The sequence below is a fragment of the Glycine soja genome, chromosome 19 (genome assembly GCF_004193775.1).
Source record: "Glycine soja cultivar W05 chromosome 19, ASM419377v2, whole genome shotgun sequence".
NCBI classification, from domain to species: Eukaryota; Viridiplantae; Streptophyta; class Magnoliopsida; order Fabales; family Fabaceae; genus Glycine; species Glycine soja.
This window is the reverse complement of record NC_041020.1, coordinates 42,685,560-42,713,489: the sequence shown is the minus strand read 5'-3', so window position 1 is coordinate 42,713,489 and position 27,930 is coordinate 42,685,560. Positions and strand designations below refer to the sequence as shown.

The window sequence follows — 27,930 nt, the reverse complement described above, 5'->3', positions numbered from 1 at the left end:
TAGATACTAATGGTAATTTACGCTTTTTGGTAATCTTTTAAAAACCTTTGGGGGAAAAAAATGGTAAAAGTTCAGAAGAGGCCAGTAAAGTATAAGCAGAAAAGGGCCCGTCAGCTGGGATACAATTCAATTCAACGTTCAAAGGTCAAAAACCATTTCCGATTGGAATTTTCATTTATTCGCACACTCCCCAACTACCGGATGGTCAGAGTCACGTTTTTTTCATTCTTCCCTCCATCCCTCTCCCTCACAATGGCGAAAAACCCGTTACTCTGCTCGATCGTCCTCCTCGCCGTGCTCGCCGGAGCCACCTCAGACGACGGCGCCGAGCTCGACTACTCGAAGCTCTCCGGCATTATAATCCCCGGCTTCGCGTCCACTCAGCTCCGAGCATGGTCCATTCTCGACTGTCCTTACTCTCCGCTCGATTTCAACCCTCTCGACTTGGTCTGGCTCGACACAACCAAAGTACGTTGTAATCTCTCTCACTCTCGCTTCGTTTTTCTTACGTCGTTTTGGATTCTACTGCATGAGGATCAAATCTTGCTTTTTCTGAAACAAAAGTATTAAAATCACAAGAGATTTTTCTTTCTCGGCAATCGATGTTTTTGACTCTTAATAATTGTGACTGTTGTATCAATTTGTATCAATTCTGTACGTGTGTTTATAGTGACGACGACCTAGACACTAGAAGAATGAGTCTGAGAGAACATCGACGTATAAAGAGTTTGTGCATTTGCTCTGCTTGGAACGTAGTTTTAGCACGGAAATGATTCACGCACTCATATGCTACTATACACCTAAAAATAGAAAGAAAGGGATATAAAAGAGACAAGTATCGTAAGGAATCTATGATAGGTAATGTGATGCTACAAAGGGAGGCATACAGAGAAAAGATGACCGTTAATGAGGTTTTTGTACTATTGACGTGTCCATATATGATTACTTGCTTAGCACCGTTGTCCACTGTGTATGAATTTTTTTTTTGATTGGCAAATGTTAATGGTTAATTTGTTAGTCTTTTTTAGTGGGGGACTCGAACCCGCATCCTATCCCTCCCTCCTTTCTCCCTTCACCATCAAGCCAACCTTATATCTCCTGCTGTGTATGAAATTAGCTCTAATGAGCTGCGATTTAAAGAGTTAAGAGTGTGGTATGTGAGAAACTGAGAATTAATGTTTTGCAGCTTCTTTCTGCTGTCAATTGCTGGCTTAAGTGCATGGTGTTGGATCCTTACAACCAGACAGATCATCCTGATTGCAAGTCCCGTCCGGATAGTGGTCTTTCTGGCATTACAGAACTTGATCCAGGTTATATAACAGGTGTGTTTCTTTATGCCGTGTCAATTTGTCAAATATGATTTTGTCCTGTATTTGCTGTAGTTTTTGTACTTTATGGTTTGCTGATGTATCATGTACATGTTTAAATGGCAGGACCTCTTTCATCAGTTTGGAAAGAATGGATTAAGTGGTGTATTGAATTTGGCATAGAAGCTAATGCAATAATTGCTGTTCCGTATGATTGGAGATTGTCGCCCTCCAAGCTTGAAGAGCGGGACCTTTACTTTCATAAGCTAAAGTATGTCTCTAGATCTTTGCGTCATACTTGCTGTGAGCAAGACTGTTATTCCCTGCAGTGATTTGGATAAAGTGCTTGCTAGATACGACATTGTTTTCATTTGTCTGGTTTGTATGTTTTGTTTAGGGGTCAATTTGTTTCTATTATCTAATTAACTTGTCAGTGCTCAAAAGTTTTTGTAAATGTGTACATGATACTATGATAGTGATATTCTTGCTGCGTTGTCTTTAAATATGTATGTTTGCATCTATGTATGTCAAACCTTGGCACCTGGTCATTCTAATAATCCATATATACACAGCACATTGGCAGTTTTACACATACAAATTTGAATGCTCTAGTATGATATTTTGATAAATATTGGTTAACTACAAAAGGGTTGAATTCTAATAGTACTTGTACACCTAATTGCGAATGCACCTTTTAGAAAAATGTGAGTTATCTATTTATTCTTCTAAAAAAGTCAGGTGATTAGATGAAATTGTTTTGTTAGTTACCTTGACGATATTTACATAAAATTGTATTTCTCTTTGCAGAATAACATTTGAAACTGCTTACAAACTTCGTGGTGGCCCCTCTTTAGTTTTTGCCCATTCATTGGGTAATCATGTTTTCCGTTATTTCTTGGAGTGGTTGAAGCTAGAGATTGCACCAAAACATTATATCCAGTGGCTGGATCAACATATTCATGCCTATTTTGCTGTTGGTATGATTGACTTACGTACATTTGTTACCCCTTTGGGGATATTACTGATATGAATGAATTGATATTCTGATTTTCCTTCTTTGATGGTTGTCTCAGGAGCTCCCCTTCTTGGTGCAATGGAAACCATTGAAGCAACACTTACTGGATTCACATTTGGTCTTCCTATATCTGAGGTTACCTTTTAATTTATACAACTTCTCTTTTCTTTTGCATAACCGACCTCACCTATCAGGATAAATCTTTTGTTGTTGTTGTTGTTGTCTCTTTTCTTTGGCACTTGCTTGTTTTGTTTGTTAATTTATCTAGGCTAATGCTTGTCCAATATTATATCGGTTTTTCATTCTGGTATTGCCAAATTTCCATAGCCCCTTTTCTGGCTTTCAATATTTCTGATACCCTCTTCTTGGGCAGAGTCTGAACTATAATATAACTAGCAAAGGGTAAATTGTATAGTTAAAGTTTTTTTCATTATATTGCTTGGCGTAAGCTTGCTTGGGAATGGTCTACGTATGTTTATAAATACAGAAGAGTAAAGTTATTTGATTTATATGAATAGTTGACTAAAACAACACTAGCAATAAATACATTCACACAGTGGTTTTTAGGATGGATTTTCTAGTGTAATGCTGTATCTGCTTTTTGTTTTGTGCTTCACTTGTCCAACATGCAGTTGTAATAGCTGGTGCTAAGTAGGACTGTAAATTTGGAAGAGAGAAAGAAGGTCTAAAAAGACCAGAAATCTAAATCAAGAGGATGTTAATCCATAATTACCCGATCTCTTAAATCTTAATGGTTATAGCACCCACTTACAGAATTTTTTTGCAACTTTTCTCATTATGCTTTTGTCTTAACTGTTATAGCACCCACTTGGGAGCTTTGCAATATCCCATATCTTTAACTTTGGCATCCTTCCGTTGCTTGCACACTTCATCTGCTTATAATCTAACAGCGTTATAGAATTTCCTTATCCATCATTATTCATTATTTAGTGGTCTTTTCTTTACTCTATTATCTGATTGCAACATATAAATTTGTTAATTTTCATATGTTTTACCTATTGTCATGCTTCTAAATTTTCATCTACATGATGGCAACATGACATGGGATAGATTTGCAAAGTGACCTATACTTGCATTTGAAATGGGCTTAGTGTGTGTTTGGATGAGCATTGATAAAATTGATTTTGTAAAACTGATTTTGATTAAAATTGATTTCAAAGTGATATAATTTATGTTTAAATGTTTTTATTATAAAAGCAAGTTAGCACCAAAACTCTGTAAAAAAATTTATCCAACACAAAAGCTACCAAAAGTTGCTTCAATTAAGTAATTCTGAAATGTTGAGCTACTTCTTTTGCTGGAATCCCATGTGCTTCCAAGTCCTTTCTTACTTGTCTCAAATTCAAAACCCTTTTAACACCAAATTGCTTATAGAAAATCTTTAAGATAACATGAAACCTTCAACAATTGGCTATCATGCTTGTATATTAAAGAATACTTGTAGTGAATATATTTGATATTATTAGGATAGATAAATATCTCGTACTTTTTATATTATTAGGATAGACACTTGCAGCTAGTAGATAGGATCCTCCTATATTTGAAGGCAAGTACAGGAAGAGGACTCTTATTCAGAAGAGAAGGTGCACTATTCATGGAATTGTATATAGATGCAAACTATGCCGGGTTAAAAACAAAATGTAGTTGTTCGGTCTAGTGTAGAAGCAGAGTTTTGAGCTATGACATGTTGTATCATGAGGTGTAATGGATGAAGATCATTCTCTATGACCTCAAGATAAAGTATGAAGACCCTATGAGGCTGTTTTGTGATAATAATCAGCTATTAGTATTGCCCACATCCCTGTACAACACGATAGAACCAAGCATATTGAGATTGACAAACACTTCATCAAAGAGAATTTGGACAATAGTCTTTTAGCCATAGCCTACATCCTTTTGGGGCTATGGGGCTCCAATTGGCAGATGTATTCACCAAGGGAATCCTTACATTGAAATTTCAGAAACTTACTAGCAAGTTTGGAATGATTGATATCCATTTACCAACTTGAAGGGAAGTGTAGTAAATCTGTTTGATATTATTAGAATGATAAATATCTTGTATTTGATTATTTTCCTTCTTTCCTTTTCACGTTGGTATCCCTATTTCCTTCTTTCCTTTGATTATTTAGCCTATTACAACTAGTCTTCAAATATACAGAAATATATTCAGTTCTTCCTTCTTTTTTATTTTAGTTCTTTTCCAAACATCTGGCTGGATATTCCATAGAAATTAGCAGCTTGAGTTCTTAGCTGTGCATCATGATTGTCAGGAAGTGATTGAAGTTACACCGTGTTGTTCTATCACTGTCTGAACCTAGATGTTTACCAACTCCTAGATAAACATCAAACTGCTATCGATTAATAGATGGATTTATTTTGACATATGTCTCATGTTTACTATTTCATATGCAGTTTTATTCTTGTCTTAATGCATGCTTATCATAATTTTTTTAAGGTATCAGGGAACAGCTCGGATGATGTTCAACTCCTTTGGTTCATCATTATGGATGATGCCTTTTTCCAAGTACTGTAGAACAGATAATAAATATTGGAAGCATTTTTCTGGGGGAAGGCAAGTGGGTCCACCAACATATCACTGTGATGAGCAGGAGTTTAAGACAAACTTATCTGGGTGGCCAACAAAAATAATCAACATTGAAATTCCCTCAACTCGTGGTAAGATTGATGATTCTTTTACTTTGCTAGTGGGCAATCAAGTTATGGTGCTTTTGGTCCCCAACTGCCTAATTGTAATGTCTGTTTTCAGCATTTGATGCATATCCTTCATTCTCAGAAATACCTGAGGCCAACTTGTCCAGCATGGAGTGCGGACTACCTACTCAATTATCTTTCTCAGCTCGGGAAATATCAGATGGCACCTTTTTCAAGGCAATTGAAGATTATGACCCAGACAGCAAGAGGCTCTTGTACCTGTTAGAGAAGTTAGTGTTATCTCATTAATCATTAAAATATATTTTGCTAGAATATTTTGATCATTTTATATGAAAAGCCAAAAAATTGAGACTTCTGAAGCTTCATTTTTTTTGGAGGGGTGCTGCTAAGAATGGCCATCTAATTACAATGTCAAAAGGGAATCATCAGACTGAAAATATGCTCTTACCGTAGGATTGTTTTGAATATGAAACTTAAGCTCTTCTTCCCCAAACTAAATTTTAAATTTATTTATAAATATCATTACACTTTTGAGCTTTAATAAGGAACTGTAAATAGGGTGCTTTCATTTACAAGGAATTATGATTATGAATAAAAACATATCTTCTCTAATATCTATTGCAGTAGCTGTCCTGAACTGTTGGTTTTGACTATGTTTTGTTGCTAATAGTGAGTTTTCATTTCTATTCTTATTTACTTTTTTTTTTTGGATATTCTTTTACTTACATGTTTATATTGTTACTTGTAGTTCTACACTTCTACTATTGAACAGGCATATGCTTAAATGCTTTAATGTTTCAGATCATATCTTGGCGATCCTGTTCTTAATCCCCTTACACCTTGGGACCGGCCACCAATAAAAAATGTATTCTGCATTTATGGGACTGATTCAAAGACAAAGGTATAGTTTCTCCCTACAAAATGGCTGTTATTTCTAGTGTCTAGCTTAATTGCAAATACAAAAGAATTTTATTTAAATGAATGCTGGTTTACACACACACACATAAAGGGTAAAGGGTTTTTACAGATTGCTTGTGAAGGGTTCATTCGAAGAATTTCATTTGTATTAAATATGTTTTTAGTCCCTCAATTTTGGGGTTTGTTTGTATTCATCTTCCGAATTAAAAATTGATCTTTTTAGTCCCTCTAATTTGAAAAAATGTTTGTTTTAGTCCCTCTGTCCAAATGCCCTTGTGCCCAAACGTTGTCAGAATGAATACGTTGAAAGGAAAACATACATGTGGTAGGACGTTTAATAATAAGAACGCAAAACCAAAGTGGGTTGTCATGTAATGTAACTATGTAAGCGACTTGTAATCCATTAGCTATATAAACAAAGTTTTTAAAAACGTTTGGACAGAGGGACTAATTTTTTTAAAAAAATTACAGGAATAAATATCAATTTTAAGTTTTAGGGACTAAAATCATATTTAAGCTATTTTATTAATATGAATTTAATTTAAATGCACTAATGATCTAAAGAGTATTTACACTTTCATTCAATCACAAATTGCCATGTATGATAAGTTTGTTGACTTTTACAATAATTACCTTAAAACCCATACCTACCATGGTTTTTAATTTGTTGATAATGTAAATTTACACAGACAGTGACAGTACATAAAATTAAACTCTCTGTACATATTGTTGTAGTTTGTTTGAGTTGTGAACTCTATCGCAGTCGTGTTTTAGTTTATCATATTTGACATTGCTATTTTATTTTATTTTTGAAAAAGTAACAAATATTGGCACAATACGTATGATGCACCTGCATACAAATAGTGTGCTTTATTTGGTTTTGAAAGCTGTAAAGTTCACCAATCTTTAGTTCTATGAAATATCTACATTTGCTGAAGTCACATCACAAGTACCAGTAGATTTTGTGATTTGACCATTTTATACACCTCATCATGCTTATTTTCTACCCTTTACATTATTTCTTTCCCTCATTTTGGTTTAGCTATGTTCAGAAGCGGCCACATGTAGGAGAATATACAACAAAGAAGCTTGTGATAGAGTGGGAATGAATTAATAAAAAAAAATTAATCTTGTCTCTCCATACCTTTAATATTTTAAGTTCTATTGAAAATTCAAAACATTCAATGCTTTGAATTCTGGTCTTGCACATTCTAGACAGACTTTTTATCTGTGATATATTCTGGTCTTTGCTTCTTTGTGCTTATTGTTTGAATACTGAATACTTTCTAGTGGTAAGGGGTAACAATGGTATAATGACACCTTAATATCTTGCAGTTCTCACAGCTAAAATTATGTCTTATTTAACTATAAATTATGTCAATTGTCAAAATCTTTGTATATTAATAATTTTTTCCCGATTGTCAACATTTACCTGTATCCTGAAATTCTTTATTTATACAGTAAATCTTTGGGGAATCCGTTGATCAGAAATAGTGTTATTGTGAATGATAATTCCGGCATCTTGACTTTAAAAAATAGGTTGGTTACTACTATGCTCCTAGCGGCAAGCCTTACCCTGATAACTGGATCATTACGGATGTCGTTTATGAGTTTGAAGGATCTCTAATCTCAAGGTAACTGTCAGATCTTTCAGCCTTTCAGGGGTGTTGGTTTTTGTAGTTGTAAATGGAATCAATTTTTTATTTTCGGGGAGGGGGGGGGGGGGGGGGGGGTTTAAAAAAATTTGGCATTAATTTTGCAAAGTAATATTATCTTTTGATAAAGCAATGTGTACAATAGGGAAATAGTTATTGCTATTACAGTTCTTATTTGTACATTTTTCTGAATATTCAATTTAAACTTAAACATGTTAAAGTGTTTTAGTCTCAACTGTCAGGTCAGGGAATCTGGTTGAAGGGAACCCTGGAGCAATAAGTGGCGATGAGACGGTAAACTTAGTTTATGTTTCCTTTACTGTGGTTGGGATTATATAGGAATGCATAATGTATTTATCGACCATTTTTCCTACTTTTGTACTTCCACTGTTTTTGGAGTTGCAATGTGTTAGCATTACATCTACATTCAACAATTGGACTACAATAAAATCAATTATTTACAGGTGCCATATCTCTCCCTTTCCTGGTGCAAAAACTGGCTTGGACCGAAAGTGAACATAACAAAAGCTCCACAGGTATTTCGGTCTAAAGATGGTGTGTGAGTAGTGTTTGATTAAGACATTAAGTGTGATTATGTTTTTTTTTCAGTAATGTTTTTGGGATTAAGTTAAATACATTTGCAAATGTGTGCTATTAAATTAAATTATTAGTTTGCTGGTATGTACAATATTGAATTATTGCTGCGTGTCTTTATTTAGACAGATAGGTGTGTGACCATAAGTTGTAAGCCATAACCACATAAGAAGTCCTTGATGAAAATGAATGATATTGATAAGGAGACCTTGGAATTTGTTTTACTCCAAGGAGACCATGGTTGTTTTTTTATTCCCCCCTATCCGCTTTTCTATTGTTTGTATTTTGTAATTGTATGTGTGTCACATCAGATTCCAATTTAACTTTTTTGCATGCATACTAATATTTGTATCACAATCTTCATATTTTTCTTTGATTGGACTTTTCAGTCAGAGCATGATGGCTCAGATGTACAAATTAAATTGAATGTGGAACATCACCATGAAGAAGATATCGTTCCAAACATGACAAGATCACCAAGGGTGAAGTATATAACATATTATGAAGATTCTGAAAGTCTTCCTGGAAAGAGGACAGCAGTTTGGGAGCTTGATAAAGGTGCATGACTTGTCCTTGGAGCTGTCATAGACTAACTGATGATTTTATTCATGACTAAAATAGCGGCGACTAGATTATGAATTTGTCATGATTCATGCCCATGTAGGCTATGTTAATTCGGTGTAGATGAGTATCTTGTCAATTTTCTAACTGGATTTAAAAGTCAATGGTCACAAAATTAACACTTAAAGAATTCATTCACTTAGCAAAAGAAAACCCAGGGAAAGTTTTGGTTAAATGTATTTATTAACCCAGGAAAGGGTTATTTATCTGCATGTGTAATTATTTATTAATTTCATGATAAACTATAAAGAAAACCCTTAATTTGATCCTCCAAATTTGTACGTGTTACTTCATCAGTCCTTCAAAAATTTAGTCATCAAATTAGTCCCTCAGAAATTTAAATTGTCACCATATTAGCCCTATAAACATTTAGTCACCAAATTAGTTTCTCAAAGATCTAAAGTATCATTATATTGATCCTTTATAAAGGATTAAAGCGGTGAAAAAAATATTGAGTTTAATTTGATGGCAAATTATATCTGAGGGAGATCTAAAATGTCACCATATTGGTTCTTATGGAGGAACAAAATGGTGATAAAAAGAATCTTTGAGGAACTGATTTGATGATAAATTAAATCTTTAAGGGATTAATTTGGTGGCAAAATCTTTGGAGGATTAAAGTGGTGGCAGAAAGAATCTTTAGGGGACTAATTCGGTGACCAACATTTTTGAAGGAGTAATGTGGTAATACATAATTATGAAAGACCAAATTGAGGGTTTTCTCATAAATTTGTTTTATTGGTTAGTGACTGCTACTTTTAATGGATGAGCAAAAAGTATGGTCTCAATATCTGCAAGGCTACAAGGACACATAAAAGTAATCAATTATGCAATTGACTACAAGGACACATACAAGTAAACTGACACAATATTCTTGTAGCAAATCACAGGAACATCGTTAGATCACCAGTGCTAATGAGGGAATTATGGCTTGAGATGTGGCATGATATCCATCCTGATGCAAAATCAAAGTTTGTAAAAAAAGGTACTTACCACATTTATAAACAATTTTAAATATGAAGCTTAGAATCTTTAATTACTTTACTTTGTTCCATTACAGCTAAGCGTGGTCCTTTAAGAGATGAGGACTGTTATTGGGATTATGGGAAAGCTCGTTGTGCATGGCCTGAGTACTGTGAATATAGGTTATTTTCTGTCTCCTATATTTAAGGTTTGATTTATTTTTTTGGGAGGATTATGATTTTGGAAATCTCAGCATGCATTTCCAATTGAGGAAGAATTAACCAGTTCAGAAATAATGATAATTTTATGATCACAAAATGGTTACTGGTTAAGTTAGCTGAATTACAGAATTAATCATAAATCCCAACATTTTTGTATAACAAAACTTCGTAAGTTGGAAACATTTTTATCCTTTTACTTTTTTTTCTTTTTAATTCTTTTAATATGTCAGCTGTATCATAACAATGCAGGTATGTTTTTGGTGATGTTCACTTGGGACAAAGCTGCAGGTTGAGATATACTACAGCTGAATTGTTGTCGCATTATTTGTAAATAATAAGGTACTTCTACAATGTTCTTTATAGCTGTTCTCCTTTATTTGGATTGAATGTGCCCTATTATATGATTTTGAGTAGGGTAGACTTGAGAATAAGTTAGTTAAAATTGCTCAATTGTCAATATTCTCAGATTTACCGAGTCCTTGCCTTAAACCTTCAATTACTCATTCAATCTTTTGGTTATCATTTTCTCCTTTAAAGTCATTCTCTTGACTAATCTGACTTGCTATTGGTAGTGATTTGCATAACTAATAGACTTGATGTGCAAACTGCATATTTTGCTTCTTCAATAACTTCTTTTCACTGTTACACAACTTGAGCTAAATCTACACAATCTGCTGAAGTTATTAAGTTTAGTTGTATCTTTTTGGGATTGTGATGGGCACATCTTGTGCTTCCACACAGCCACCATTAATAATACTTTTATTTGTTTCTTCTAAAAAAAAAAGAAACTCAAAATCTTAGATAGAAGGCACATAAAAACCAGTGGGTGTAAGGCAAAAATAGAACATAAAAAGGCAGTGAAGTGTGTGTATATATATTTAGAGAGAGGACGTATCATATGAGAATGATCATCTTATGTGAGAATGAAAATGACTAATCTCAACCGTTTGATTAAAATGAAAGGTCAAGATTAAAACATTTTAAATTTAAATTAAAACTTCATTTAACAATAAAATCTCTATAAGATTTACCAAACAGAGAATCAAATATCTTAAAAGATTAATTTATGACGTCATAAGATATCTCAAACCTATCATCACCATGATCATCATCATTATCGTGAGTGTTTCCGTCACAATTATCATGGCTGCCACAACAACTGCCACCATGATCGTCAACCGCCGCCACCACCATGACTGTTGTCGTTGTTACTATCGCCACCACCACCATGATTGTCACCATGACTGTCGTTGCCACCAACATGACCGTCGTCAATGGCGACAGTTATGTTGGTGGCGACGATAGGGTCATGGCGGCAATCGCAGAGATGGTTGTGGTAACGTTTAGTTGTGGCAGCGTTTAAAATATTTGATTTTTTGTTTGATAAATCTTATAGAGATTTTATGGTTATATATATATATATATATATATATATATACAATGAGTTTCTTACCAAATAATAAGAACAATAATAATAAAATAATACTTTTCATAAGGCTTCGCATTGTGAAGAAACTTATGTTGGTAAAGGTAATATATATTGTTCTCGGGAATGTCAAGAATCTTGCTTTCTATTCTTATCTGACATTTCATATCTTCAATCTGTAGTCATAATATTATTTGGAACTAAAATCGAATGCGTAGACTAATGGTGCCTTTTTTGTCTCTCTTTATACTGTTATTTCAAACTTTAAGTTTTTTCACCCCAGGTACTGATATGATTACCTTCTGGCAATTTTTTCTACAGGATGACACGCTACATATGAATACCAGAATTACTCCTTCATACAACCATGACTTTTGGAGTTTGGCCATTCTTTGACATTGTATACTTGTGGGGGCACTGTATACAAGCAAATATTTTGTTTGCTGGTTTAGAAATTTGACTCAACTTCTGAACTCGTCTATTATCCACTTCACAATTTGCACGGTATTTCTTGGGCCAGATCGTAATCAATGTTGTACTATACTCTGTTACTAGCAGCGGACACTTCTCACCGATATATTTACTGGTGGCATCTGATATGCGTCTTCATATGCTCTGGAAAACGAATTTCAGGTTATTTGCCTTCTATTTGTTCAAACATGATTTGTACTGCTATTCTTGGTTAACCAAGTGATCACTTCCCACTTTGCCATCCATGATAAGTAATTGGCGAGAATTATGATGGATCTGTAGAGCTATATTGTTCAATTGGTTGATAGTTTTCATGATCTAGAAACATACAGGCTATAGTGATATACTGATATGCTAAATCCATTGTTAGAAAAAGTTGACATGGGAAGGGAGAATACAAATAGTGTAGATGACAGTAGTACGAAGCTGAAAACTTTTGTTCTCTGATTTCGTAACAATTACATTCTTTCTCTACATTTGCCAATGTCAACTACTTATCTCTTTACTTTAGATTGACACCATAAATATGTGATTAAACTTAAACCTCTGTCCGTTTAAGATGTATGATTCGAAAATTGATGATTATGTCTTAATGGTTCAGTTTGATGTACCCTTCCCAGGAACGGCTAAACAATTTTGTAACGTTTTGATAAGCTCGTTTGTGAATAAGATTGTTTTTCCCTATTTGCTATCATTTTGGGTGTATCGTCTACCGGATCTTTTTTATGTTCCCTCAACAAGGGAGTAGAACATAATAATATTATACAATGTAAACCGGGACAACGAATAGATTAATAAGTATACACCGATGGTGCAAACTTTTTACCGTGTTAATCAATTAAAAATCAGATTAGATATATTATTATTAAGGTTAATAAACCTACCATTCGTAATAATTCATGATAGTGTAAAAATATTTTATATTGTTAATGTGTCTCCTATTTTCTCAACAACTAAATGTGTGTTTGAAAAGCAGTTGAATACAACCACAACGGACTTTTAGATTAAAACTACAGTATAGTTGCTTTCAAATTTTTGCATTGGCACGCACAGTTTCGCCATTCAAGGCTTCAACTCTAATCCAAACATTTTATTAATACTACCATTTCTTTAAAATTGATCAGTATTTCCTCAATACTAATCCTTGTTTACTCAATTGAATTTCTGACACTAATAAATACTTCACTGCAAAGCATGTGTTTGATAATTTTTTACATGATCTTATAGTCGTATTTAGATTACAAAGGTAGAAATGGGTTAAGTTTGGCTTTGCACAGCTTGAGTTTAACATGTATCTCAAATTTAAAATTTGATATTGACCCATTTACCAAATAGATATTTATTTTTAATATTGGACATGACCTTATTAAGAGGAAGAGAGACTCAGTAATTTATGTGTTTGTATTGCTGTTTTTTTAATTAAATTAAAATTTTATTTTAATAATATACACATTATAGATCGATGCATGTTAAGTAAAAATTTAATTTTAATTAGAAAATAGTGTTACGAGTATATTAAGTATTAAGTTTTGTCCTTTTTAAATTTCAAAAGAAAAAGTTTTATCCTTTTTAAAAGTTTGATCTAACATGAAACTTTATTTAAAAGGTTGAATTATAGTAAAGACTTATAAATAAGTTAAAAAATTACCTCTAAATAGATTAATGAATCTAAACTAATATAACATTTTAAACAAATTAACAAAACTATAACACCCAAATTTTACATTAAAAATTAATGCCCTTAATTACACTTTTACTTCAAACATACAACAAAATTACTAAACTTTCAAAATATATGTTTAAATCATTATGTACCATATTTGATTAATTGACGTGACTTCTTTTTTATGAATATACTTTAAGATTATTGAGCATTTATAATGTATGATTGCTTAAATGAATTATGTGTCTTAAATGTGTAAACTCTATAATATCACAAATTTAAAAAATTTACATAAATACTCTAATGCTAAAGTTGGTAGAGTGATTAACTTGAACTACATTAAATTTTATAATTAAAAAATGATTCTTTAATATATAAGAATGAATTAAGGAATTGTTGTTTATATAAACAATTCACTTAAGCAACACATTACCAAGTCATATGATCCAATGATAAAAACTTATTAAGCAGCTTTTTTTTAATTTTGATCAACTCATGAAACCCCATGCCAGAGATGCTCTAAGTGCTTGATGGCTCTGAAATTTAAATAAGACGAGACATTTTTATTACTCCCTCCGTCCGAAAGTAATTGTCACCCTATATTATTTTATACAAACCAATAAAAAATAAATAAATGAAAAAAATGATATTTTTATAAAATTAATCTTATATCATCATTAATTTTTTTACGTTTTGCAATTCATCATTAATATATAAAAGATACAAGTAAAAAAACGTAATTAATATCATTTTAAAATTAAAATAACAATTATTTTAAAATATTTTTTTTCTTACACAACAATTATAATAGAACGGAAGGAGTAATATTTTAACAAAAATTTAAATTAAATTTAGAAATCATATTTCACATTTTCTAACTTTGAGAAAAAAAAACACGAGTTGGAGAAATCAGATTCTTCTTTCTATCTTTTTTTTTTTTTTATAAAGAAAATACTATTAGTGCATATATAAATCATAGATGTTAATAATTGATTACAAGCAATGTGGAGTGGGAATTAAGTGTGAAATTATATTGGTACGTGGAGTGAGAAGTGTGAAATTATATTCATTTATTGAAAGATGATTGAGATTATGGTAAAATATATGTTCATATTCAATAATTAATGAAATTATTAAAATCTTAAAAAGGTTAAATTTCCAATCAATGATTATGGACCTGTTTATTTAAACTTATTTTTTTAAAAGAAAAACAATTTTTTTAATAAAATAAGCTATTTTATGTTTTTTTTATGTGTTTGTCTAAACTATTTTTTCTCAAAAAAACATTTTTCTACTTTTTTTAAGAAATAAATTCTATTTGATTCTTAAAAAAATACCTTTTTAAAAAGTACTTTTTTAAATTGTTTTTTAGTTTAAACAAAAATCCTATAACTCTAAAATTCATTCTCATTTATAAGAGCAAATGTTCAAAATAGTCATTTTCTAGTTCTTACAATAAACCATCACAAGTTATCAAAAAAGAAAAGGAAAAAAAAAAAAAAAAAAGAGAGCCATCAGAATTTCATAACGGAGTCCATCCCCTTTCTGTGTATTAGGAAACAAATACAAAGCTGTAGCATCCATAACACATGTTCAGAAATATAATTAAGGATTTTGGGAGGATATATAAAAACATGGTGTCAGAAAAACCGGACTAGCTTCTCTTTTTTATCTCGAATAAATATTTGAGTTCCATGTGACACCTTCTGTCATCATCTTCAAACTGTAACACAGCAACCAAATAGGAACAAGTTTATCCATCTCTAAGGATCAATTGCACAAATTATACGGAGTAAACCACAATATTCTTTCTAATAACTTGACAACTTGAGCAACTAATGGAAACTCTTCACATTTTCAAACATTTGGATTTCAATTTTGTAATAGCCTATAGCAGATTGAAATATGGTGATTGTAAAATACATAATGAAAATTAAACAATCAATCCTTTTAGGTGTGCTTGGTTGAGCATGTGGAAAGTGCAAAGAAGGAAGGACATGGAAGAATTTAAAGGTAGTATGTTGTACTTTTTCACTTCGTGCCTCTGTTGTACTCTTAACAAATGTAAAATGGACCTAGTGCGCCCTAACATCGATACTAAACTTCTTGGCTGGTCTTAATGTATTTCTTATGAGGATAAAACTCAGTCTCTATGCTGTAATGACCTCACAGTAATAGTGAAAATAGCAGAATTGAAAATTATTGGATCCCATATATTAAGTGGTTGTTTGGTTGTTTTACTTTAGAGTGGAATTGTGTGGGTCCCACATTTTCATACACTACTTTAATTCAAATATTTCTTCTCAATTTCATTCTCTTCCACTCAACCAAACCAGAGTTTTGAGCAGAAGGTAGGAGTTTTCAGATGCACATTGAACAGAATTCCTAAAATTAAAGGAATGAACAGAATTGCGGATGTTCTGACAATGTTAAACAAGTTTCAGATCATACATATCTGTATAAAACTTCACAACATCAACAATACTTGATAAAATTTTATTACCGAAGCTATCCAACAAAGCAGGGAGTGAGCATATATTGTCTTCCAGATTGAAAATCCACTTTGAATAAATTAAGAAAAGCCACCACATATATTAAAATTATGGGCAAAGCATCCAGTTGGAAAATGTATTTTTTACTTTCCCATACCTTAAGTTTGGCTGAGTAAACACCCCTTGCAAGTGCACCGGAAGGAGTGGTGTCCTCCTTCAAGGCGTATACATATGGCTCCTTTTGAGGAGCAAAAGCACCCAACATTCCTTTGCTCTGATCAACTGAGAAAACCCAAGAATAAAATCAAATTATTATGTAATACATTAAAAAAGACACCATTACCATTTGCCCAATTTCTTACAATATATGTCAATAAATAAATGCAGTAATTCAACTTAATTGTCATATGCAATTATGTTATCACTTTTGTTGGAAAGCTGCCTTAATTGCGGTGACCCCTTAGTTGCGCCCTCTTTGAAGATTGCCTTAATTGTAGTCTTGTGGTGGTGATTTAGTCTCACATCAACTAGAGATATGACTAAAGTAATGTATATAAGTGGAACACAACCCTCCCCATTCAAGCCGGCTTTGTAGGATTCAAACTCACATTTTAAGAATTTATATGCAATACCATCCACACCACATAAAATTTCTTATTCAAGAAAACCAAATGTTGTTTGACAACTAATAAGCATTAAACATAGTTTGAGACCTTTTCTTGGGGTTAACCCAGTGTTTTAATATAAAGTTCTGTGCTACTAAAACTGAATTAAAATTCAACTCCTAGAAGGGAGAAAGCCCTACCAGATAGCATTTACTATTCTCCATCTCCAGGCTAGCTGCCATGTGGTGCTCCCCTTGTCTCCCATTATGGGGTTAATAAAGCATAAAAACAGAACGAGAAAGGACCTTAATGATCACTAAAAAGGCAATCTTTTAGACCAAACCCAGACTTGAAGGATGTTATATGGATAGATTAAATACTTAGCACTATTATCAACTGATTCTCAAGCATACCAAAACCTTGAAGCATGGATACTCTTCCTGTTTGAGGTGTTAGACAAATTTTTGAAATTGAAACCTACAAAACACATGTCAGACACTCCTCACTTGGTGTCCAATTAAAAGATTATATTTTATTAGCTTGGACACCAAGTAGACACCTTTATATGGGTTGGATGTCGGCTTAAAATTGTGTTTATGTGTGGTGCATGTGTCAGAGTGTCCATGCCAAAGTTTGTGGTTTAAGGGGGGTGCACCCTGGTGTCATATTTTGAACATTAGTTAAGTTGGAGTGTTGGTGGACATCATTCAATTAAGGCTCTAGACTCAAAAAACTCGTGAGCTTATTCTCTAAAAGTTAATATTGCATTGGGAACTGTTTGTATTGCCCTATAAAGGTCAGGAGCAAGGTTTAAACTGAGTCATAGAACAAAATATTACGAGTTTCAAACCTTTGGTTTTTAATAGTGAATATCATAAAGCTACATATTCTAAATTATCTAGCAAACAGAAACAGAGAAAAGTATTAATAGTGTACCTTGAAGCCCTCCTTTCCACACAGTGTTGGAGTATGTCAAGCCAGACACAATGTTGTGCAGAACACTAAATTTTAGCTTAAGCTGATAGCGAGACCCCTCCCTGAGAGTAAATAGAGTACAGCCATTGCGATTTTCATCCACAGGTAGAGGAGTGACAATTTCACCAAAATCCTCAGAGAGAATTCCTATGGAGTGAAATTTCACTTCAGGATCCAATTGACCTGTAGAAGGAAAGAACTTGAATAGAAGCAAGCAAAAAGTTCTACAAAGCATAAAAATGGATAGTAAAGAAAAACAAACCATCTATATCACTTTCCAAGCAACCCAACAGCTTCTCTTTCCATCTCCTTAGGCTTTCGTCCTCCTACACAGCATAATTAACCTCAAAATCAGAAAGAAAAAAATACTAGTAAAATGTAAAAATAGGTATTCTGTAGGACCTGTAGGTACATAAGTAGAAATCATTTTATTAACCAATGATGCCATTATCCTATGAGATATAACCCTCGGATATCATATGCAGTATTTAAAAAAAATAAAAATTCAATACATTGTGAACAATTTAGCCCTGGTTTCCTGAAAAGGACATAATCACAAAAACTTAGTTCAAGAGAGGTTTCTTAACAAACCCCATTCAAAAACCAGAAAAAAATTCAATCTTCCCACTACCCTATATCATACACCATCAAAGAAGTTCGGGAAAAAAAAAAGGGGGTGAGGATCATAAAAACCTTGTCCCGTTCGATCTGTTCCTTGAGAGAAAGAAGAGGCCCAGGAACAAAAAAACCATTTTTGCTATCTTCAATGGCTCCTTCTTCCTCCTCCTCCTCCTCCTCCTCCTCTTCTTTATCATCATCACTCGCTTTTTCAGTCATTTCAAGTTTCCTTCCATCAATCCCAGATGAAGGCCCCGCTTCTTCATGTGCTCTCTTCCCATTACCGCCACTCTCCATCTCTTGAGTTCTTCTTCTGTTATGTTATCTGTTTGTTTGTGTGTGGAATTTTGGCACAGTATTCAAAGAGACAGATAGAGTGAGACACAGCAGAGCAGTAGTAGTGGGAGTGGCACATAACATCACCCTGTTTGAGTGTTTTGTCTTTCTCACTTGCAAGTGTTGACTGACACAAGCAATTTAGGGTGCATATGTCGGTTTCAGTTTCAGCATTTTCATTCACACTTGACCCCACTCTGTCGGCTCTCTCCTTTGGATTTTGAATGTTCCCAGCGAGTTCCACCAATTGCTCCAATTTTTACGCACTTTTCGCCGCTAGTAACGTTAGAGTATTTATAATTTTCTCTCTTCGCTTCAGATTCTTCTTGTCTTTTCCTTAAATTACATAAAAAAATGTTGTCAAAATATTATTTGGTGATAGAATTACTCTTTTGCAATTTGGGACCTTCCACAACATTTTAATTTTCAACTATTGAAAGCTATAGTGACACACTTTTCCGCATGTAATGGATTAAAAAGAAAAAAAAAAAGATTAATACTAGTAACATTCAAAATTGTAATTTCCATTAACTCAAAAAGTGATTTATGAAGGTTTATCAATAGTATCAGATTCTTTTGCTTTAAAAACTATTTGAATGTAACACAATTTGTCTTTCAAAAAAGCAGGATGTTTGATTTTAAAGAATATAGAATATGATATTGTAATTTGAACCTATCTCTGATAATAGAAAAATAATTTATACAAATAAAAAAGTAGATAAGGAACATTTTCTTTTTGTTTTTGGCTTAACATATTTAATTATTAAAATATGTGAGATTAAATATTTTAATGAGTTAGAACAAAAATTAAAAAGAACATAACTGATTATTTTGTAATCCTATCTATTTATCGTGTGAAATTAGGATGATAATTCTATAGAGAACTTTAACAAAAATGAATAGATTTATAATAATTGTAATTTTTTTATTGTGCCCTTATTACACACTTCGGTTGAATCTGGTACTCGACACTCGACAGTGTAAGACAGAATATTAATAATAGATATGCTGGACTGGATCATGAACAATTTTTTACAATATTTTTTTTTCTTTCAAAATCAAAAGTGGAGAGTCTAATCCGACAGTAGCACGTCCTCCCCTGTTCTTTTACAGTTTTTATGAGTAGTTTGGATATATATCACCTTTAGGTACCATTCGGTATCCGTAGAGTGAAAATAAATGAAAATGAGATGAAAGTTTTAAATTTAAATTTCATCTTATTTTACTGTTCATTTTTTTCGCTCTCTTTCTCCACAAATGAACCAAGTTTTATTTGGATGCATTCCATCGTGTTTAATGTTAATTTCATTTAAATATTTTTCGAAGACGGTGCTCACTGCTCAACCTTGAGCGACAACTGAGAGAGGACAAAAAAAGCAGCAGCTCACAGTTACAAACAAGAAAAACCAAACATGAAGCATGCTTTTCTTATTGAACAATGAGTGTAAGTAACACATTCGCTAACAATTTAGGTGGATCCTACTAATTTGTGAATAAGACCCACCAAATAGAAAACGAAACTCACCGGACCTTTACCTAACAGGAGATAGTGCGTCACAAAGAGTGTTAGGGAAAGTGTTATATATATATATATCATCATCATCATCATCAGATTAAATGACAAAAATGCTTGCAGAGTCAGTCATCTGAAAGGTTCAACTGGTGCCGATTCTTCAAGAAAGTTTGCTGTCTCAAAACAGTCTGCAGCTTCTAGAATTGTACCCTCATCCTTGTTAAAAATGCCAAGATTATACCAAGCAGAAGCATTAAATCTGTCATGCCGTAGTGCATCCATCAGAAAGCTTCTGATAGCAGGATTTGATTGATTACTGCACCGTCTAAGAACCACAGCAGTAGAGATCAAGCTAGGAACATGTCCGGGATCAATGCTCAAAGCATCGCGAAAAGCTTTTATAGCCTCTTTGTAAAGGCCCTTTGCTTCGTACATTGTACCTGTGAAATCATCGAAAAAGTCCTTTATATGCAAATGTGAAAGTTAACTAAATATAAAACTTTACTGCATATGGTAAAATGAAACAGATACAAGCATGAGCAACGCAACCAAAGCCCACTAAAAGTTTTCTGTAAGATATGTAAAAAGGGCTCCAAAGCCTTCCTTAAATGACCTACTAAACTCTATTCTCACACCCATCAGAACATATGTACACTCACTGTTTGTCTGATTAATGATTATAAGCAAAGGTTTATCAATATAAAAAATCTTCCATCTTCATGAATTTCAATAGTGAAAACATGAAAGAAAGTAAAAATTCCTAACGAAACTATTTTATCGAGGATCTCCCTGATTCAGACTGGAAGTGAACATAATGAGAATACAGATAGGCCAGAACTTATAACTAATTTCATCTTTGATCAAACAGTTCACTCTAGTATCCAATAACATCACCTAAATTATGACCAAATATTAACAATTAGCAATTCAACCAGAATAACTTCATGCTTTATTAATTTTTATTATTTAAAGCACCACTGAGCATGCATGCTTTAAAGATGCTACTAGGTGTACATCTGCAACTTTTGCCGAGGGAATACTTTTTGAATTATGTTATAGTTGTGAAATAAGCATAGGTTAGTTTGTAAAATTTGGAGTACGATAGACCTATGTAATTGTTTTATAAGACATACTTTGCTTCACAGCCAAGCTTTGTGATGTTTTGGCACCTCTCTGCATCTAACTTATTACATAGCTAGCTGTAAACAAAGGATACTATTAAGAATCCAGACAATATCTGCCAGTTGTTTCCATGTGATTATAATCAATTATTGTCCTTTACAAAAATCATAAAACTCAAAGATAAACCATATTAATTACCTATTGCATGACATCTAGAAGCAGAGTATAGTTTGATGGCTTTAGATTTCGAAAGACACACCTCTGCATCATGCCACCGTGACAGACTTATGTACACATAAGCAAGATCATGCCATATTTCCACTTCCATGTTCCTAGCATGATCTATGTAGTCCTGTTACAAAAAGTGTGAGAAAAAGGGGGTAAGCAGAAAAACAAGCAATGTCTCCTCCGTATTATAAATCAATCAGCATTAAAACCAACAAACCTTATACAGCTTCTTCTTTGAACCAAAAGTTTTTCTCTGAACTAGGAGAATAGCAAGAAGCTGAGTATAGGTTTCAATGGCACTCTTCAATTGGCCCTGTGCAATTTGTAGTTTAGCTTTTGTTCGCAGTAACTCTCCTTGATCCCATATTCCAGTCTGGTTCAAAGCTTCATCGACAATAGATTCAGCATCCAAAAACTGTTTTTGAGCTGATAATATCCGGGCTAACAATAACCACCCTTTAATATTAGACCCAGCTTCCAAGTTTAGAAAGCATTTTGCATAATGAAGTGCAACATCCAACTTCCTTTGCTCTGCACATTCTAAGCTCAAGTAGTATATTACAGGGGGATTCCTCATTCTGGTCACTTTGCTTGCAGTTTCCAGAGAATGAAGTGCCTCAGATTGTTTCTCAACCCTCTCAGAATTAGAAATAGCAATTTTTGAGTGTGCTGAAAGTGAAACACCAAGTAAGCAACTGGAAAGACTTTCCAACTGATCACATCTTCCATCCAAGTTCTCAAGCACCTTGCAAGCTAAGCTTGCCCCATCTTTTGCAAGATCAGGGTTCATGCTACAAATCTTAGAAGCCATTAACAAAGAAGGAACATGTTTTGGGTCCTCTCTACTACTCAGCAATTTCCTAAGAAGATTCAGTGCTACCAAGTCATTACCTGCACCATAATAACAAAGAGATAAGGCATGGTATCTTTCTCTTCGATTGATAGTCCCAGGGAGTAATTCTTCCCATTGATGGGCTAAAGCTGTCAAATCCCCTGAAACAGATAGAGCAAACGAAAGGTGGTCCAAAATTGACGGATCCCATTCAATTTTATTTAGAGATATTTTTCTCAGCAAAATCATTAAAAGAAGAATAGCCTCTTCTAAGTTGTTTCTGGGTACAAACGAGCTGTCCATATGGGAACGAAGATTTGAAAGGATTGCTTCCCCTCCACTATATAGAAGAAAAACAACAAATTCTTTCTGAATCTTTGCTATGGTTTTTGCATCAAGATTCCGTCGGTGAAGGAGTGCACGACGGTAAGACAAAATAACATCACGGGGAGAATCAGCAAGTTTCCACAATTCTGGAAGTAGCTCAACTACCTTACTCAAAGTCTCCTGCAATTTACCCTCATCACCGAAGTTTTGAGGCAAGCCTTCAGGTAAAGAAGACTCAACTATGTCCAGAATAACTTTACAAGTTTGGGCAGCTTCTGCAAGAAGGATTAAAAATATATGTTAGACAACATTTTATATCCCTATGTAAATCCTAAGTTTTAAAATTTCCCTTAAAGAGAAGAATGGGTAAAGCTGTCCCTTCAAAAGAAATTTTAAAACTTGGGTCAACATTCAAACCTCTTCTATCTTCCTATGTAAAACCCAAGTTTCAACATTCAAGCTTCTGGGGTGTTTGACAAAAAGTATAAAAATACTCATGTGACAATCAAAGCAGAAAATCCTAAGTCAGGGGTATACAAAAAAATGATGCTTTTTCTATTTGAAGTAAAAGCAGAAGTAGAAAAATTGTTTGAAGTCAATTTTTTTGTGTATTTGACAAAGACCAAACAAACATTCCATTCAAACATGAATGGCAGATTATTTAATACAATTATTAACTCAAGGGACAGATCAATGGGGTGTGCAGGGTGAAAAAATATGTCAAGTTAATCTGAAAAGCTACTGTAAGCCCCATTGCGAAGGGAAGAAATTCCAGAGGAACACTTTGCATAGCAGTGCATGACAACAATAAAACATGCACATTAACTCCCATAGTTAACGCGAAGAAATATAGCAATGTCATGTCATCGTGCATAATTGCAAATCAAAAGGAAAATATGCATGAAAAGCCTCAGGTTCCTTGAAGTTAAAGAACAAAGTGCAATTCTATGAATCAACAAGCAGTGAGGGTACCTTTAAACCTCCCCAGAACCTGCAAACATTTTGCTTTTAGGAAAATTGCTTCCAACAGTAATCCAGCCGTGTATATGGACATCGGAGGAGTAGCATAATAATGGTAATGTTTCTTACGGTGTTCTCTGCTTTTGGCAAGGGAAATTTTCATCTTGGAAGTCACAGCACTTATATTTATCCTCTCATAAACATGTAAAGCAGCTTCTATATTTCCTTCCTGATATTCATCTTTTCCTAACAAAGCTCTTGCTTCCTGCAGATTTCAGTCATGTAGCAGATTGCATCAAGTCAAAATCTCCAATAATTAGATTATCAAACAACTACACACGTCAGCCATGATCTGAAAGTAACCATGGCCCTGTTAGCGAGAAATTATTAGGTGGTCTTGGTCCCAAGTAATCTCCATTTGTCACACAATTGAGTGTTATTAATTCTTTCTCGTAAATTGAAAAACTTGCATATATGTCACACATGATTCTTATGCTGAGACCATTGGTACTTGATGGTCCAAGACTACCTAATAATTTTTCCCTGATGGCACACACATGATAAGAAGAACCAATCCGTTGAATAACCAATAGTTGAATTGACACTCAGAGCTCTCAACTATCCACAAATAAAAGTGAATGGAGATATAAGGTGATTTAGATGGTTAAGGGAGAAGGGAAGCTCACCGGTTCGATCCCCTCTATTTACAAAACTAACATTTGCCAATAAAAAAACAAAAACAAATAACCTAACAAAAAATCAAATGGCATTTAAAGTAACTATTCAGTGTATCATCGAAATGGACAAGACAAAGGATTTTGAAAGAAACCAACCTCATTGTCCATGATGTCCATGATGCCACTCTCACGCAAGGACAATTCGGCTTCATCCATGTTCCCAGAACCCGACCCCATCATCTCAATTTCTCCGTCGGGGCCAGAACGCCCACTTGCCGTTGAAGAATAGAATTCCCTGATTGCAAGAGAATCAGAAGAAGGAACCGTTTCATCTTCTCCCTTCAACGGCTCCCTCAGGCACATGCACTTCATCATCGTCTGCAATCTCCTCCCCTGCCTAGCCCTACTCCCCATGATGCCGCCTTAATAACCTCTCCTCCGAAACAACAACACTGTCACACATTTAATTCAAAAAAACCATAATCACCACCACCGTCTCCTAACTCCAATTCCAATTAATTCACACCGAATTTTCTGATTTCGTAACCGATACAGTTTGGTTAGTTTCCTATTTTGCTAGGTCCAATTCGATTGGGTTTTAAAATGAAACTAATTAAAAAAATCCTGATAAGGCTAGATTAGACCGCGATGTTATTGGAATTAATTAAATCAACCAAAACAATTAAAATAAAAGAAATAACGTCACAAAATTGAAATTCACACACAATTCCTCAATAAATCATAAAAAAATCACGATAATTATAACAAGAAAATAATCCTACATAGATTTATCGGTGAATTTTCTGCTGAGGAAACAAGTAAAGAATGAGATGAAAAAGAAATAAAGAAGAAAAGAGAGAATAATGAATTGCCTTGTGAGTTAGAGAAAGAAAAAAAGCAGAGAGTTGAGGAATGGCTGGGGACAGGAACAGTAACCGCCATTGCAGAGTGTTTTCTACGATCGAAGGAACATTTGAATGCTCTGAGTCAACAAAAGCATTGAAGCTTCTTTCTCCTCTTTAGCTTTTCCTTTTTATTTTATTGACATGAAAAACTCGGAAACTGCGAGTGGTGTTTGCGTTGGCAATGGGAGAGATTAGAGAAAGTGGGAAGCGTATGCGAGAAGGCACGAATTTCACATATAGTTCGAGTTCAAGGGGAACGGAATCGCATGTGAAAAGTTCGTTTTGTTTTATGGTGGGTCCCACGCTTTTATAAACTACGGAGGCGCCAAGATGGTTGCTTGCCACGTGGCGCCAGTGTTATTGCTGTGTTCGCTGGCAGTGGAACCGCCCTTAATTAGAGTGTTCCAAGGACTAATTCTGACCAATTTTGATCAATTTTATAACTTAATTTGATTTGATTGATTTGGTATTTTTTTCATAATTTTTTTAAATTTAATTCAACTCAATTCAATCATGAATCATGGGTTATGATTAGGTCAGCAGATTACTAATTTAAATTTAATTTTTTTTAGAATTATTATTTATTTCATCCAAATATCAAATATAATTAATGTAATATTATCAAATGTTTGATAATAATAAAATTGATTCATTTAATATGATCAATATAATATTTTAAAATAGACTAATACAATTTAAAATAAAATATTTTTTAACGAAATTTTATTATAATAGTTTGAATTACAACTATTTCTTATAAAAAAAATTTACAATAAGTTTTTATACAACCAATTTTATTAAAACAAATGAACAAAATATCATCTATTAATACTATAAACATGAGAGAGAAAATACATATGAAAAAAAGTGAAACAATATATCTAAGAATAATACTTTAAAAAGTTTAACACCCAAATAGTTACAATTGTAACACTTGAAGTCCTAATATTAATCGTATTTAGCGTCAAACCAAACAACTTTACAACTTTTGATCGGTCCAATTTTGATGAAATTTATAAATCTAAACACATGACTTAACTCGTACATTAACAGTTTTGATTGGTTTGATTCGATTTCGATCCAAATATATAAATGGTTTAACCTAAATTATTCATATTAATTTTAATCAATTCAGATTCAGAAGTAACCTCTATCGATAAACATCTTTACCATTAACTATACTTTATCCTTTCTTTAACACCTAACCACCTTCTCTAGTTAATTGAGGTGACAGAGGAAAGAGAGATTTTGATGTTAAATTTTTTATAAAAATTAACTAGTGTGTTAGAACATTGGTCAAAAGAATAGAATTAAAACAATTTTTTTATTGAAATATATATAATTTATTTTATATTTTTTTATGATTCTAATAATAAATATTTTTTCTTTTAATATTTTCGTCTTTTCTCATCCACAATGACAATTTATGTGATTGATTTATTTTGTTTTAATATGATAAAATTAGTGAATATTTTTTAACTCATCTTTATATTGTTAAATAATATAAAGTTGATTGTATAAGCATAAAATATTTTTATACGATATTACTCCGTTTTATTTGTTTGACTTACAAATAAACTTCCTTTTTAGTATTTGTAGATTATAGGTGCGGTTATTTATATGATGTACGGTCTGTAAAATAACATAGCCCTATCGAGTATATTCCTAGTTTGTGGTTGAAGTTTTTCCCTTATTAGCAGCACCCAAGATGCAGAATCAATTATTGATCCTTTTACCGTAGTAGTAGTTGCAGCCCTATTAAGCATTTTACCTTGCTTCTATGCTTCTGATTTAGATCTCACTTTATACCTCCAACACAAAATAATTAGGATTAAGGAATATGGTAATTGGTAGTCACTAGTAGTACATGATTTAATGAAAAAATTACTCCCTGGTCTTGGATTAACAACCTCTTTATAGGTTGATTGAGGTTCACAAATTCAAATTGAACCAGAGTTGGATCATAGCTATGATTACAAGTTTGGTTCTGATTTGAAGGTTACCTCTAGTATTCTTGGTTCTACTGTTGACTTTGGTTCTGATTAAAAGCTTGTCCTTACTTTGCTCCCTCGGGCTTTATTTTGTGATTGGTTCTGATAATATCCTCTTGCTTTGCAAGTTATATGCCACAAGTCTCTTGGTACAATTCTTACTATTATGTTCAAAATAGTGGCACTACAGATCTACTGCATGTGTTTATTTTTCACTTTCCAACACAACTCCACGTGATTAGAACAAAAGACTGAATTCGCGTTTAATGGAGCTTCAAACTGAAAAACAAACAAACAAAACATACATCTAATTGTTGTGTGTATCCCCCTCGGAGCTTGGCTATATTTGGTTCTCCATTACGTTCCCTCCTTTTCAATTTTTAGTCCATCAATTCATTGTTCGAAAACTGGTTGAAGTATAGGCTTATCATTAGTTGTTGTCCATTTATCTTGACCATTCATAGGGGCAATAGTTTGGCCATAACATAATTCATATGTCTCTCTATGGTAGAGCCTATGTATATACCTCTCTAGAATTTCATGCTCCTAAGTAATGATAGCCACAACATGCCTACAAAAAAAACTCACTTGATTGCAAGAAGTTTCATGAACATGAACGACAAATAAGGTTTATAATGAACTTATCAACTCATCATATGTGTCACCTTAAACTTTAATTTACCAACCCAAGTGGGTTTGTAACGATATGTTAGTGGAATTCTTGGTAGGGTGCCAAGGACTAAGTGTGGTCTTTAGGTCAACATGGACTAGTATAAAAATTAAAAACTGTGTTAATTTTTA

At 33.3% G+C, this 27,930-nt stretch overlaps 3 protein-coding genes across 9 annotated transcripts; 1 reads left to right on the top strand and 2 right to left on the bottom strand.

Moving 5' to 3' along the window:
- The first annotated feature begins 91 nt into the window (after positions 1–91).
- On the top strand, positions 92–12,579 carry LOC114397928 (phospholipid--sterol O-acyltransferase-like). Of its 4 annotated transcripts, XR_003663484.1 has the most exons (17): positions 95–468; positions 1,187–1,322; positions 1,434–1,578; positions 2,115–2,284; positions 2,381–2,457; positions 4,806–5,019; positions 5,111–5,285; positions 5,818–5,917; positions 7,474–7,568; positions 7,832–7,883; positions 8,054–8,125; positions 8,573–8,741; positions 9,685–9,789; positions 9,865–9,949; positions 10,238–10,327; positions 11,736–11,860; positions 11,973–12,579. XR_003663484.1 is itself a non-coding variant. In XM_028359996.1 (16 exons), exons 1-15 carry the CDS (start codon positions 202–204, stop codon positions 10,317–10,319), a joined length of 1,917 nt encoding a protein of 638 aa, XP_028215797.1. In that variant the 5' UTR covers positions 94–201; the 3' UTR covers positions 10,320–10,327; positions 11,736–12,579. The 4 variants fall into 4 exon arrangements, 2 of the variants coding, with proteins under 2 accessions (XP_028215797.1, XP_028215796.1); XM_028359996.1 differs by having other exon boundaries at positions 94–468; positions 5,138–5,285; positions 11,736–12,579; XM_028359995.1 differs by having other exon boundaries at positions 11,736–12,579.
- Positions 12,580–15,044: 2,465 nt separating this feature from the next.
- Positions 15,045–18,834, bottom strand: LOC114398478 (rho GDP-dissociation inhibitor 1-like). The gene is made up of 5 exons (XM_028360684.1): positions 18,314–18,834; positions 17,883–17,946; positions 17,582–17,803; positions 16,198–16,322; positions 15,045–15,271 (listed from the first exon to the last, which is right to left on the bottom strand). The coding sequence occupies exons 1-5, from the start codon at positions 18,533–18,535 to the stop codon at positions 15,203–15,205; spliced, it is 702 nt and encodes a 233-aa protein (XP_028216485.1). The 5' UTR covers positions 18,536–18,834; the 3' UTR covers positions 15,045–15,202.
- Positions 18,835–19,976: 1,142 nt separating this feature from the next.
- LOC114400731 (protein NPGR2-like) lies at positions 19,977–27,358 on the bottom strand. 4 transcript variants are annotated; one of them, XM_028363346.1, is made up of 7 exons: positions 25,106–25,376; positions 24,390–24,685; positions 23,569–23,821; positions 21,655–22,871; positions 21,408–21,561; positions 21,221–21,286; positions 20,401–20,527 (listed from the first exon to the last, which is right to left on the bottom strand). In XM_028363346.1, exons 2-6 carry the CDS (start codon positions 24,645–24,647, stop codon positions 21,267–21,269), a joined length of 1,902 nt encoding a protein of 633 aa, XP_028219147.1. In that variant the 5' UTR covers positions 24,648–24,685; positions 25,106–25,376; the 3' UTR covers positions 20,401–20,527; positions 21,221–21,266. The 4 variants fall into 4 exon arrangements, with proteins under 4 accessions (XP_028219146.1, XP_028219148.1, XP_028219145.1 ...); XM_028363345.1 differs by lacking the exons at positions 21,221–21,286; positions 25,106–25,376 and adding an exon at positions 27,142–27,358 and having other exon boundaries at positions 19,977–20,527; XM_028363347.1 differs by lacking the exon at positions 21,221–21,286 and having other exon boundaries at positions 19,977–20,527; positions 21,469–21,561; positions 25,106–25,375.
- Positions 27,359–27,930: the final 572 nt, after the last annotated feature.